General features: G+C 45.7%; 5 protein-coding genes across 5 annotated transcripts; 2 read left to right on the forward strand and 3 right to left on the reverse strand.

The window, feature by feature from the left end:
* Window positions 1-229: 229 nt before the first annotated feature.
* On the reverse strand, window positions 230-1299 carry AGABI2DRAFT_121856 (hypothetical protein; the record flags this gene model as incomplete). Its single annotated transcript, XM_006455879.1, has 3 exons — window positions 230-319; window positions 373-553; window positions 605-1299. 3 exons carry the CDS (start codon window positions 1297-1299, stop codon window positions 230-232), a joined length of 966 nt encoding a protein of 321 aa, XP_006455942.1.
* Window positions 1300-1757: 458 nt separating this feature from the next.
* QCR6 (QCR6 subunit 6 of the ubiquinol cytochrome-c reductase complex) lies at window positions 1758-5969 on the reverse strand (the record flags this gene model as incomplete). The annotated part of the gene is made up of 23 exons (XM_006455880.1): window positions 1758-1814; window positions 1873-2342; window positions 2395-2452; window positions 2507-2534; window positions 2589-2648; window positions 2703-2803; window positions 2868-2907; window positions 2959-2974; window positions 3048-3059; window positions 3129-3153; window positions 3205-3242; window positions 3301-3352; window positions 3419-3436; window positions 3498-3507; window positions 3563-3661; window positions 3721-3734; window positions 3793-3871; window positions 3939-4099; window positions 5139-5258; window positions 5310-5418; window positions 5472-5561; window positions 5604-5731; window positions 5796-5969. 23 exons carry the CDS (start codon window positions 5967-5969, stop codon window positions 1758-1760), a joined length of 1959 nt encoding a protein of 652 aa, XP_006455943.1.
* An 863-nt stretch (window positions 5970-6832) lies between these two features.
* AGABI2DRAFT_195239 (hypothetical protein) lies at window positions 6833-7211 on the forward strand. Its single transcript, XM_006455881.1, has one exon. The coding sequence runs from the start codon at window positions 6975-6977 to the stop codon at window positions 7194-7196; it is 222 nt and encodes a 73-aa protein (XP_006455944.1). The 5' UTR covers window positions 6833-6974; the 3' UTR covers window positions 7197-7211.
* Window positions 7212-8269: 1058 nt separating this feature from the next.
* Window positions 8270-9754, reverse strand: AGABI2DRAFT_121859 (hypothetical protein; the record flags this gene model as incomplete). The annotated part of the gene is made up of 2 exons (XM_006455882.1): window positions 8270-8578; window positions 8636-9754. The coding sequence occupies 2 exons, from the start codon at window positions 9752-9754 to the stop codon at window positions 8270-8272; spliced, it is 1428 nt and encodes a 475-aa protein (XP_006455945.1).
* A 443-nt stretch (window positions 9755-10197) lies between these two features.
* On the forward strand, window positions 10198-13694 carry AGABI2DRAFT_180776 (argonaute-like protein; the record flags this gene model as incomplete). The annotated part of the gene is made up of 13 exons (XM_006455883.1): window positions 10198-10233; window positions 10363-10541; window positions 10600-11088; window positions 11153-11394; window positions 11444-11668; window positions 11724-12377; window positions 12430-12465; window positions 12516-12576; window positions 12628-12817; window positions 12868-12975; window positions 13029-13130; window positions 13185-13314; window positions 13372-13694. 13 exons carry the CDS (start codon window positions 10198-10200, stop codon window positions 13692-13694), a joined length of 2775 nt encoding a protein of 924 aa, XP_006455946.1.
* Between the last annotated feature and the right edge of the window lie 556 nt (window positions 13695-14250).

The raw sequence follows: 14250 nt of genomic DNA on the forward strand, positions 1-14250 counted from the left end.
CCTGGGAACGCCACGAGGCTTAATAAAAGACTCATACTCACCTCATTTAATTCATACCTTCAGATCTTTAATAAGATGCGAAAATGCTCTTATTTTATATCCTACGCCAAACTCGAATACGCTCACTAATCGGTAAATATCTTGATCATCAAATATCTTTGTTATCTATCGCTCAACCAACTGGAGAAATGTTTGATGATGGGTCGGTCGATTTATGTAGAATTTACTGTCAACGGCCCATGCCCTCTTCAGTGAGGAAGAGACCGACAACCTGTAAGAACCTTTCGTGCTCTTCCAACTGTGCCATATGGCTCGATTCCTGGATATCATCGCGTTGAGTCGAATTTAGAAGCAGATCGTTCATTCACGCACCGGGAACTGAATCCAGCGAACCCTAGGAATCTGCTGGAACAACGGATAAACACATTTGTCGGTGACCTGGTCTTTCCACCCGTTCATCAAAAGAGTCGGAACTGTTATCTTGTTCAAGTCATCCAACAGCGTGTAATCTTTGAGTGGACCAGGGACATATGTCCCAGAAGGGCTGCCATTCCTATCAAACGAGTCAACAGGTATGAGTGTAAAAGAGATAATTCAAACCGACAAAGTGAGATAAACTGTTGGATCTTTCCCCATCCATTCAAAACTCTTTTGAAGAGACTCTGGCATAGGATTGATCGTGCAAAGGTATTGAGAGTAATAGAGCATGGAAACTTCTTGATATTCTTTGCTGCTTGTCTTTCCCTCCCTTTCACACCTCTCAAAAGTTTCCTGAACCGCCTCGGGAAGCGTCTTTCGAAGTTTTGTTTGTGCCTCAATCCAGAGGGCGCCCGAAGCAGGCGTAGACATCAAAATAAGACGCTTCAGCCTGCGGGGTCGCCTCGATGCATGACGAGCGCCCAACATTCCACCCCAAGAATGTCCAAAGAGATCATAATCGCCAACGATTCCAATATGATCCAATAAACGGTTCAACTCGTCCAAGAACAGCTCCTCTGTCCAGAACGAAACGTCACCCATCATCTCTGGGAAATGTGTTGAGAGCCCATTTCCGACCTGGTCGTAGATGATCACTGGGATAGCTTTCTCCACAGTGAGATCGGATAACGAGACCAAATAATCTGAGGTCACTCCAGGCCCTCCATGAACGACCAACAATGGACGAATTCCTGACTTCAAATCACCATATATCCTATACCAAGTCTTGCATTCCTTCCCGTTGTTTTTTATTTCCCATAACATTTCCCCTTCGGTGGTCCTCACCGCTGCGGGCTTTGGTGGCGAAATTGCAGAGGTCATTGAGAGGAAGAGTAGGAAGAGAGAAATCGATAGACAGGGGTTAAATTGACTCGTCGGGATATGATACGTACCATCTCATCTGAAACATGTTTACTTCTCCATTTTGGTTGCTCCGGGATCCGAGAATGCATTGAATGCCATACTTTGAAGACTTAAAGCCGCTCCTGTGGAAGGTAATCGCAGCGCTGGTTATTACGGGAATGATTGCAAATAAATAATTACAAATGACAGTCCTCCAATCCAAGTAAACAAAAGAATCAACTAATGCAGTTGAAAGAATGCGGATGCTGCCGAAAAATAATGCCTTTAGTACTACAAATTACACAAAAATGAATGGCGAAAAAGGGGTAGGAATACAAATCACTCAGTAATATACCCATTTACAACAAAAAGCGGATAGGAGAATTCACAGAACCGGGGACAGGTCAAAACACAAGGGAAGGTCAAAATAAACAGTTTCATCGCGCATGCCAGGGGTATGATGAAGTCGAAAGAGATTTAGCCTGACTTGAAACCTATAGCTTTTGATCACTATGACTGTTAGACGGTTCAAAGGAAAAAAAATAATCGCACCTTAGGTATTTCAGCACTATCGTAATAGACCGTAGGCGGACGTTGAATCACCAAAGGAGTCGTGCTATCTGGGCTCGTCGGGCTCGAGGCTCCCTTCACAGTCTCACTCTCGTCACTCAAGCTCCTTTCACAGTGACTCCCGACATCTCCGATACTTTGGTCCACGCTCAGATTGGCGGGCAAATAATCTTTATAGCCTCTTTCTTCATCAAATTGAGTGGAAATTGGTGGAGGTGGAGACCAAAAACTAGATGTTGTCTTGCGGAGAGCCTTCCTATTAGTGTAACGTTCGGAACTTGGTTGAAATTTGACAGGTGGAGTGAATTTATCTTCAGCTCCTTGGTATCGACGCTCTGTCATAGGCATTCTGACGAATTTGGGGTCGGAAACTGAGGTGAAACGAGAGGGAGGGTCTGTGGCCGGAAGATGCTGGCGAGCATTCAGGAGTGAAAGGAACGACAATACATATACTGCATTATGGAGAATTGAACATTCGGAACTCGGCGAAAGAGTGGAACTTACATTTTGTAAGGATAAATTCGAGACCGAGAAAAACGAAAGTATTTGGAAGGAGGATGTACTGGAAGGAAAGTTAGTGCATGAGTCTGGTTGGTTATCCGACGCAATAACATACACAAAACAATGCTGAAAGAGAACATGCACTAAACGAAGACACAATCAGTATGCGTTTGAAGAGGAATCTGCCGAAATCATACCTTGTCAAGAGCCCGGAACTCAAAGTATACTGCATAACCGTGGATATTCTCGAATCCAACCTATCATATATCAGTCAATTTTCCCAACTTCAGAACATATTAGACAACCCTTACCTTGATGCCACAATCCGACTCTTCCAAAGATAATAAAACATTGCCGCCGTGATAACAAAATCGATTCCAGTGGCGGTTGCGAATGCACTATTGATGATCCACTGATAGATCAAAAAAGGGCGTCAGTTAACCCCTTCAGGGAATGAATTGAGATCAGGTGCGTACGGATATGCGTCCGATTTCCGCGAACGTGTCAACCGTGTAACTACCAAGCAAATTGTAGGCGCAAGGGTATTAAAACATAGGAAAAACATACGTTTGATAAGCGAGAACTAGAAGACGAGAAGGAATGAATCAGTAAACTAAATTAGACGGGCGCTGATTCCGTAGCACAAGGACACATACCAATTCCGATTGCTATTGAAAAAGCACCCCATTGTTTACAATTAAAATTTATCACGACGAGTGAGAAAATCCCAGGCTTACCGAAACCGCCTAGAACTATGAATGCCTAAACGATCGATCAGTATGGAGTCAGAGAAGCACTCGTTTCCAAACATACCACAAAGTAACCAACTATTCCATGGTGGATTTCACCCACTATGGTAACGTCCATCATTAGCTTTGATAAGTATCTTGATAGAACAACGCGACTGACATATCCAAACTCTGAGCGCGTATAGACTGTGAACGAGAAGTATGATCAAGACCTATTTTCGGGTCACGCCCACTGTCAGTAGATGATAGTGGGATACCATTACACCAGAAATACTTACATTTACAAGGACTTGAAGCTAAGATTTGGGAATACTTCGCTTCAGAATTCTCACCAACTAAGTCAACTGTCGCGCTCACCTTGATTGACCTGAAATTGGGATGATATGAGCAAACCGCGGATTTCGAAGGAGGCGGGCACGTACCAGATTACTTCCTCTAGACCGGGCAGACTACCAAAGCCCTTCACAATGTATGAATATACCGCATGGATAGTTAACGCAACATGCAGTGTGTCCAGAACCCTGAAAACGTCATGCCATCAACAAAGGCAGTGAAGTCACGGGACCCTCGACACGCTTACCATAGAACCGCCACCTGAAAAGAACCCACGATCAGATTATACGCCGACGGAAGAAAATTTGCTCTGACTCACCGCCCACTTGTGCAACAGGTTGTCTTTTGGATAGAGATGATAGTACCAGTACATATTTAATGTCGTGACCCCAAAGAGACTGGAAATCAAAGGTTATCAGTGTCGATGAGAATTGATGCGCATGACATTGGGGAGAGGGAACTTACAACACGGCAGCTAATACGCCCGTAAACAACGCGCCCACTGTATTGTCCAAAGTAACACTCTCTAAGCTCGGTAATGTCGTCGGCGCCATGTCTGTATAGATGTAGGGTTTCTTGACGAAATGAACTAATCTGCCAATTCTCCGCAGAGCGCGTTCGACGTTCTAGTCGAAAGAGTGGGATGGAAGCGGGTGAAGGTAGTGGGGATGGGGGTGGAAGAGAGGGTGACTCAGAACGTTATTGAGCTTGCACGGAGCATTAAGAAATAAAAGGGCGAGGAAAAAATGTCTTTACGGGTATTCGGAATAGCACAGCTATTTGAGGTGAAAAGTGCAGGCGACTAGGAGGACGAGATCTTCCGTGACGTATCTGCAATCTCTTGACTAAGTAATCTATATCATGGGCCCGTCAAATGTACAGCTCCGCGAAGATATATAATCTTCTTTAGAGAAAATTGTAATCCGAATAGCAGCGCACGCCGCCGAAAGATGATTATTTTTAGAAACGATATGTCTCCAAATGTACCCTCCATGTTCCTTCCATTGCTTCCAATCTTCTGTGCCTCACATGATCACGTTTTTAATTGTTCAGATAGGGATGACAAGCAAAAGTGGGGCTGGTGAAATTTACACCCAAGTGCTTGAGTCGACGTAGGAGTCAGTTGGGTGAATGAATAGAATGCCGAGGGGGAAAAATTGCACCGATCCCAGGGTGCCCGGTAGAGGTAGTTAGGTATACCCGGACCCAGCCCGGACCCATCGTCACGATCCGCCTCGTGTTGGTCCCTTTAGGGGCTGTGTTTTCAATTGACGAATTGCACTCCCGTATAGTTACCTCAGAAGGGAAAATGCCAATTCCGAAAGCAAAGGCATTAGTGACCTATATAGAAATATTGTGCGGTGCCACGGAGATGAGGTTCTCAGCATTGCCGGTAGTTTTCCGGGGATCAGTCAGTCATTTGACCAATTCAGAAGAACAAAGGTTCATCGTCGCCAGGAAACCACCAATAAGATTCGCCAAGCTTCACCCCAGGTCCTTATGGAATAAGGTACGATGGAAGCGCTGTTGCTTGACATTAAATTTTGGAGACTCTGACCGGATATGAAGTCTAGGCTGAAGATGGGCAAATAGACATAACAAGCATAGATCCTGTCATCAGTGCCGGTGATATGATGGAAATAAGTAACTGGATTCGAGAAGAACTGATGGTGGTGTTGTAACTGGGTCGGCAGGCTGGTATAGGTGGAAAGCAAGGAATGAATTTGAATTATCATCCAAATTAGCCAAGGTACTATATCTATTTGGAACCGAATCCAAGGGAAACTATACGATAGTCAGTAACACGAACATTGAGGCAGTTGAGGAAGGACTTACTCTAGCGAAGTTTGCTAAAGAGTTTTGGGGCGGCACAGTCCTTGAACGGGAAATAAGCCATAGTCTACCTCTCAAAGTATCATAACGTACATCTATGCAGTGCATCATGCTGCAAGAGGCATTAATATAGAAACCGGGGAAGCGATAAGCATGTAAACGTACTGGACTGGAGTCGTATACCACGTGATAATGGCAACAATAAGTAGACGCTCTTTTAGACTATGAAAGATCACATACAACTGAAGAAATTCTCTGAGTCAGGCATTCATATAAAAGAGAAGTTATAGCACGTACAGTTCCTCAACACAGTCCTCATGCTGGAAGCCCTTGCCAGATTGAACCTTTTCCTGACAATGTTCGAAGTGGGCCGCAAGCTGTGCGCACTTTTTCTCCTTGCATTCGTCTCGGATAACGGGTTGCAGCTAAGAGTCACAGTTCGAAGGATTTAATAAAATTCTGGTCAATAGCATCAGTAACGATACTCACGTCCTCGGGGTCTTCCTCCTCTTCAGCAGGCTCTTCCTCTGCGGCGGATTCTTCCTTTGCAGCGGGCTCTTCCTTTGCAACGGGCTCTGTTTCCTCAACAGGCTCTGTCGCTTTCTCTTCTGAATCTGCGTAGATTGTAGTCATGAAGGAGGAGAAGAAATCGGAGAGAGCCATTCGGAATGCAAACGCTTTGAGAAATGACGCGAAGCGAGCTCTGGTGTGCACTGTGTACAACGTAGCCCGGGCACACCCGACGGCAATGATGGGATAAGCACGTGATCTAATCCGTCCACGAGCAAAACGTTTGAAGTGTCACTGCGATCCCACCAGGCAAACGAGGTGATTTTTCATTTCTTTGTGTCGTCCATATCGATGCCCGAGGCTTGACACATCCCTGTAATCCACTGGTCATGTCGTTGATATATATTCACGTGTTGATCATGGCTTACAAAAACGATGCAGGTGCAGAAAAGCAAAGGACGTTTCGTCTGAACTGTTGGTAGAAAATTGCTTTACATTCTCTCGATATCAACAGTACAAAGTAGGTGTGTTGAAAATTTTTATTCGAATCATCTCCACCTTACCAATTTACATATCACCTGCGTTCCGTTATAACCACGGTAATTTTTGCTTCCTATTTGTGACTAAGATCTGATAATTATTGACGACGGATTTCAATTCTTCTTTCATTTCCGGGGTCAGAGCCACAAAGGAACGTCCCGCGATGTCGACATGGAAAAGAGGCCCCTCACTAGTCCGCCTACTCTTCATTAACTCCAGGACCAGGTCAAAATATGAACGACTCGGAAGACTGCCACCGTTATTAGGTTCTTCATGCAGCGACAAAGTAGTTAGGCGCGGCAAGCAATCAGTCTCCCGGTTGCTGTCCTTGTCAGATATGAGCGCTTGAATGACATTGATGGGGGCAGCTATCCAGTCCTCGGCGTGAAATTCTTGAAGATGTGGGAGGGATTTAAATAATATTCGTAGTGCATCAACTGACCATTGGGGTCCGGAACAACGAATAGTAAGCCCTAGAAGTGTTTTAGACACTTGGCGACAGAAGTGGATGATGATGTCGGGGTAAAAGTCGAGGTCATGAAAACCCCGGTGCTCTAATTCCAAATACTTGAGTGAGGGCAACAGCAAGTTTCCCGCAGACGTTACAGTCTGAAGACCATGCCCAGCTGGCATAATCAAGCGTTCGAGCTTTCCAAGGATAAGAGGTTCAGAGTAAGAAACTGGAACAATGGGACTTCCAGGTCGATAAATGCAAAATTCGATGTTTTGACACAGACGCAGAATGGGAGTGTCAAACATTGGTACATCTTCCACGTGCAGCGACCGCAGGGAAGTGGGAACAGTAGCGAGTGTGTACAGACGGAAATTATCCCGGTCTGAGGCGTTATAACCAAGGATGTACAGAGAACGAAGGCTGGTCAACCGAGAGATCATTGAGAGCCAATGAGCTGGCGGCCAGCACAGCGTTAGGCTCCTCACTTTCTCCTTGATTTCACTTGAGAAAAGTGCTTGAGTAAGTGTGTGCAGGACCTCCCTGGCATTCTCGAAAGACGGGAGCGACAGTAAAAGATTCAGAGTATGAGCGCAGGAAGAGCAGTGTTGAAGCAAAGAAATGAGGTGTTCAACCGACTGATTGTTGTTAGCAACGATACAATGCATATCCTCCCACAACTGCGGTGTCCCCAATGCTACATGACGCCAGTGAGTCGATACCGAACTAAGAGTGAAAGATTGACGGAGGCGGAAGGGTGCGCTGGGTTCACCTAGTGCAAAGTCAGGATCGACCAACTTGCGAAATATGTTTGACAAGATTTTAGGGGGAAGGGTGGAAGCTAAGGAGCGAAGCTGATTTGAGCGATGAAGCAAAGTGCTGCGTATCTTGAACAAGTCGCGAATATGGTCGTTGAGGCTGTTGACTTGCTCGTTGATTTGCACGAGATTTGTTAGCGTATGGGGGTAATCGTCTTGTGGACGATAGTCGCAGTGTGGATTAGCTTTTACAAACTCCATCGATGGTATATGATTGACGTATGAAGCTTTTTTTTGGAAATGAAAGCCATTCCCAATATTCGGATCTTTCCGTATATGCTGCACCAGCCGTGGCTGTGCAGGTCGACGGCGTGCTTTGATGAATCGTCGGTGATTCTCAGTAAGTCTAGCGACGGGCTGTAAATAGGGTCTGTTTCATCTGAGTTCCTCATATTTTCGCTCTTAAGTTTCAGTAATCTACCTGGGACAGTCTTTTCAATAGAGTAGATGTGTGATATCTCAGGCTCGCTCTGGGTGATCATCGACATCACCGAACATGTTCGGTCGTGATTTGTATATCTTCCTCTACCATGATGAGGGTGGGATGCGCAGTGGATGGCTGGTATTTCAAATTCTACAAACCACAGTCGATATAAACAGCAAAAAAATGTATGCATCGTTATTCCTTCGTCTTGTCTCCTAACTTATTCTTCTTGACTATCATCCGTGCCATAATCCAGAAACTCCACCCTTTCCCCGGAATTTCTGACTTCAATTTGATAACCCTCAACGGCTGATTTAAATTCTTCTTTCAATTCGGGATCCATTGCGTTCAATTGATATCCTGAGATGTCGATGAGGAAGATGGGGCCCTCGCGGGATCTCCTACTCCGCAACAGATCCATGATGGTATGGACATATGGAGGACTCGGGTAGGATGTCTCAAAACTACGAATTTGAGACATTGACAGTTTCCTGAGCTGCGGCAAGCAGTCAATGTCCCGGTTACTGTCCTCGTCATAAGTGAGTGCTCGAACAGCATTAAGCAACTCCTCGTCTCGCTAGTTTACGATATAAAGACGTCGAAGGCATGGGAGGAGTCTGAATAACGAGCGTGAGTCGTCCAGAGAGAACCGGAATGCGGAGCCAGTGAGTTTGAGTTTTACAAGAGTCGCAGATGCTTGGGAACAGAATCTGATGATGACATGAGGGGAAATTTTTCCGATACCGTGATTCTCTATTTCCAGATATTTGAGTGAGGGCATCTGCAAATGTTTCACAGAATCTATGGTCTGAAGACCGTTTTGAGCAGGTATAACCAACCATATAAGCTGTGTAAAAACAAGAGGCTTGGAGAAAGAGATTAGCCCAGGTGGAGCTATAAATTCGATTTCGGGTCGATATTCGCATTTGACAAGATTTTGACACTGATCCAGGAAGGGTAAGCCATGCGTTGGTACATTTCTCAAATAGAATGATCGCAGGGAAGCAGGGAGAGTAATTGGTTTACCACGATACTCCGGTCCCTCAAGGGGCTGCGATTGGAAATGGCGCTCAAGCGTCAGAGATCGAAGGTCGTGTAACTGAGAGATCAGGTAGAGCCACTGAGGTGGAACTCTGTACACTTTTAATCTTCTCACTTTTGCGATGATTTCAGTGGAAAAAAAGGCGCTAGTGAATGTGTCCAGCAGCCCGCTAGAATGCCAATATGGGAGCGAAAGTGAAATGTTGAGAGTATGAGCATATGAAGCGCAATGTTGAATGGCAGAAATTACGTGTCCAGAGAGCCGAGGGTGTTCGTAAACCTCAGCTTCTATTTTTTCCCATAGCTCCGACGTCCCCAGTGCTGCTTGGCGCCAATGAGATGACACAGAGCTAAGTATGAAAGATTGACGGAGGTGGGTGTGTGAGGAAGTCGTGGGTTCACTGGGCCTCAGCTCGGGATCAACCAAGTGGCAAAATATGGCCGATAAGACTTCGATGGGAAGAGTAGTAGCTGGAGAGTGTATCTGATTTGAGTGATAGAGAAAATCACTACGAGTTCTGTGCACGTCACGAATATGGTCATTGAGGCGATTGATTTGATCGTCGACTAGAGCAAGGTCCGTCAACCTCTCTGCAACGATAAAAGGAGAATCCTCTTGTAGAAGATAGTCACAGTGTTGTTGAAGAGGTTCTGTGGACTCCATCGGGGGGATCCGACGCTATTCTTGAAAAGAAAGTAATTTTGACAGGTAAGTCGCAGCTGGTTAAATTTAATCCTGTCGTGAGAACTCGCGTTTTGCCGTGATATATAAAATCCCCGCCGATTTTTTTTGGTTTCCTTAGATTCTTCCAGTTTCATACACGCCGATGACGATAAACCTTGGTGCAAGGAGATGAGCTATGCGTCCCGAGCTCTGGCTTGGTTGACCTGCAGCGCCCTGATCTCGCCCGTTCGGCACCACCATACCTTGTTACCTTCAAAGGGACGGGCTTTAACTATCTGATGGCGTGCTCTCCTTCGTTTGACATCTCCTTTGTCCTTTCTTTGTCGTAGGTTATATACTTCGCATTGAAAATACATCCTTTTGGGAACACCTATATCCCCACTTCGTTTATAATCTGACTCCTCAAATCCTTGCAATATTTGATGACCGTTGGATCCATAGTCCGTTGCCATCTGAATGTAGGTCTTGGTAGTCGAATCTTTGGTTTGGTCCATCTCAGGTGCCAGCCAAAACTCTTTTCGCTGAGGGAAGTTTTGTGCTACGCGGTCTATTTGGTAGTATTTGCAACGGCGTTGTACATTGTGTAGGTCAGGCAACGGTCTTTGATGATTCTTCCTCGAGGACTCTCTGTGGGGTCTATACTGCGAGGACGCGGACCACTTGATGGAACCTACGACGGTCGCTTTGGCGGCGCGCGACGTGTCTCATCCAAGCCCTCCACTCGCGGCAGGGTCCCTAATGTTGAACGCCCGGGTATTCCAGCAGGGTACATCATTTCATCTTTTGCATTGGCCCCTTTGTTGATACCTCGAAATATTTGACAGAATATATGCCCCATCTCGCCGCCCTATCGCAATCGACGCCAGGCTCGTTGACGGCTCTCAGAATCGGGTCATAGAGGATTTCAAGCGCGCCACCAACAATGAAAACGATCTTTCCGTGCGCCCCGATCTTGGCATAAGGGGACGGGAAATCGTTTTAAGAACGAATTATTTTGCTATGAATATTCCACAAGGCCCATTCTATCAGTATGAAGTCGTGACTACCCCTCCCGTTTTTACCAGATGGATGAGAAGGCGCATATTCGAACTCGCGGAAAGCACCAATCTCTGGAAGGAGGTTCTAGCGGGTTTAGCCGTCCACGATCGTTCAGCCAAGCTTGTGTCATCAACAATGCTACCCCAACCCTTATCAATCGACATTCCCTTCTATTTTGAGGGCAAAAATCCACCCGTGGAGGGCTCTCAGGGCCACATAACATACAATTTGACTATCAAATTTGATAGGAAGCTCGAGACCGAGAGTTTGAAAAAGTCAGTAGTGTGCTGAAAGTTACCTGTATCAGCATCATACATAGCTGATCATAGCTTTCATCAGATTTATTGCTGGAGATCCTCGATATCGTTCACATGATGTTATGCCTATCATCTCGGCCCTTAATCTCATCCTGGCTGCCTGGCCGACACGTTCCGGAGGTGGAGGAGTGATGGTAGGGCACAACAAGTTTTTCATGCCGAACACCCGTAATTCTATGCCCCTCGGTCGGGGTTTGGAAGCATTCCACGGTTTCCACTCATCCGTCCGGGCCGCTCATGAAGCCCTCATGGTCAACATCGATCGTGCGTATCTACATTATATGAAGAAATGACTCATAATGCCCTTCAATAGTTTGTACTACTGCATTCTACAAACCTGGAAACCTGGCGGTTGCCTTCATGGATCACATGAAGGCTAAGTCTTGTCTCATGACTTTCTTCAAAGGACTCCAGGTCAAGACTACTCATTTGGGTAGTCGCAAGACCATTCGAGGGACCACTGAATATACTGCAAAAACCTACGCTTTTAATCATCAAGAGTTTGGTGAAATTTCTGTCGAAGAGTATCTCCTCAAGAGTATGTTTATATGGTACTGTCGTCTAGACGGTCAATGACTAATGTCCTGTGCTAGAATACGCGATCAAGCTGCAATATCCGAGGCTTCCGCTCGTCGACCTGGGGGGCCCCAAAGTGAATTACCTTCCTCCAGAGCTCTGCGAGATTCTGCCCAATCAGCCATACCACGGAAAGCCCCTTCCTGAGCATGCGAATGCTGTGGCTCGTCACACAAGCCAAGCGCCCAACGGCATTGCAAATGTCATCGAAACGCAGGGCTTCAAGGAACTCGGATTCTCGCTGAATGTCCCTACGCTTAAAGCCTTCGGTATCAGTGTCTCACGGGAGATGGCTACCATCCCTGGTCGCATTATTTCTCCACCCAAAATCATGTATGAAAGAAAGCTCGATCGTAAATCTTTCAATGACGGAACCGCGGGTTGGAATCTCAAGGATGCTAAATTTTTGAAAGGTGCAACACTACGAGACTGGGCAGTCCTCCTCGTCCATGATGGTAGTGATGTCACGTCGTCACCGACTATTTCGGAAGTTCGCCTTCCCCCTATTGATCAAAACGATCCGGGAAGGGAGAAGGGGAGGAACGTAATACGCAATGTTTTGCCCGATATGTATAAACGGAAACCGCAGCTCGTTCTTACTATCTTATGCAATACCGATACCCACATTTATGCCGAGTTGAAGCGTCTTTTCGATTTGACACTTGATCTCCGTGAGTTGTCTTTGGGCCCCTCAAACGTCTTCATGCTCTAATTCGATCGAAGCGAACGTTTGTGTCGTAGCAGAAAAATTTAAGAAAGGTGAGAAAATAAACTTTGGGTTTCCAAACGGCCTTCTTGCCTTGTCATAGGCGGACCCCGATACCATTCAAACGTCGGTCTGAAAGTCAACGTGAAGCTTGGCGGTGTCAAGTGAGTTTCACTCAATTTACCCTCTCCAGACTATTCTCATTGTCTTTCCAGTCATGTTCTCGATAAAGCTAGCGTCAGCTGGCTTAACGAAATGCCCACGATGGTAGTCGGCATTGACGTGACTCATCCTGGTATTGCAGCAGTCAGGGATACCCCTTCAGTTGCTGCCGTTGTTGCTAGTGTTGATCGTGACTGTGTGCAATTCCCCGCTAGCCTGCGATTGCAAGAGCCGAAGAAGGAGGTATGTAATATTATTCGGGCATCTTTGCACTTTCTGAGATTTTATAGTAGATGGTGACTGACCTCAAGGATATGATGGTTGAGAGATTGAGAGCCTTCCACTCAAAGAGCAATAAATACCCGGAACGCATTCTCATATACCGCGATGGTGTCTCTGAGGCGAGTTAGATCAGTTCTAACGCGAATAGCTTTCACTAAATTCGTGTTTCCAGGGACAACGTGAAACGGTTCTCAAGGAAGAATTACCGGCTATTATACAGGCCTGCAAAGCAATCGATCCGGGGTACCGTCCTCAGTTGACTATTGTTGTTTGCGTATGATTCTTGTTTCTGTAATATCTTTTGTATGAATCATTGATCATTTTATAGGTCAAGAATCACCACACTTTATTTTTCCCTACCGATGTTAAAGACGTTAATGAAAAGTTTTATCTTTTACCTGGAACAGTGGTTGATCAGGGTATCACCTCGGCTCATCACTTTGACTTCTTCCTCCAAGGTATTTATCTTCAACTTTTAGCTTTTAAAAGTGTGCTGATAATAAGATGACATTTAGCGAATGGAAGTTTTCGCGACGCCACCAGGTCTACGTACTATATCGTCATCCACGACGAGATGGGATTCACCTCGGATCAGTTGCAAGCTCTGACGAACAACATGAGTTACATGTATGCTCGTGCTACTCAAGCGATTGGTCTTGCATCCCCGGCGTACTACGCTGACCTTGCGTGCGAGCGCGGTCGGTGCTATTTACAAGATATGATGTATAATACTCGAAGCGATTCAGCCGGTGGAGGAACGGTTTGGGAACACGCGGTTAAGCATTGGGGGAATGGACCTACTGGCAAGGCCGTGAAGGATACTATGTTTTATTTGTGACCTTCGTTTCTAGTGTGTGTGTGACACCGTGCGCCGCCTAATTTATTCACTTCCTATCTTCACTTCTGCATTTTTTGTGTAACTGAACATCGTGTATTGGTTTGCACTATCGGTATTTATAATAGATTAACTGATACTGTAATTTAGTCTTGTCATTCACTTGGGCGGCATTTCAATTTCTAAAGGTCAGCCTGGTTGAGAGTGATTGTGATGAATAAATTGTGATACTCGTGGTCCGGCTCATTCGGTTATTTGCTTTGGACCTTCCTCTCTCCCTATGATCCCAAGGACATATAAGTGCGGCTGCAGGGCTCGAGATGCTCACTTAAAGAGATGTGAAAGACTTGGATGAAACGCCGTTGTTGGAATGTCATGATGCTAGCGGCTCGAGTCCGTTTGTCGGAACGACTTCTTTTCAGACGGAACAATACAATATATAAACTCTGTCATCTAACCGAGGAGTGAAATCTAGTGAAATTCATTCCGGAATTTACAAGCCCCATATAGCTGGTAAGCTCCGGGTTGCAACGGAGATTTAGAGGTGGAACAATTTAAG

This window comes from Agaricus bisporus (assembly GCF_000300575.1).
Source record: "Agaricus bisporus var. bisporus H97 unplaced genomic scaffold AGABI2scaffold_11, whole genome shotgun sequence".
NCBI lineage: Eukaryota > Fungi > Basidiomycota > Agaricomycetes > Agaricales > Agaricaceae > Agaricus > Agaricus bisporus.

Coding starts and splice junctions, on each gene's coding strand:
- AGABI2DRAFT_195239 (XM_006455881.1), top strand. CDS start 6,975: ATGCCCAGCTGGCATAATCAAGCGTTCGAGCTTTCCAAGGATAAGAGG.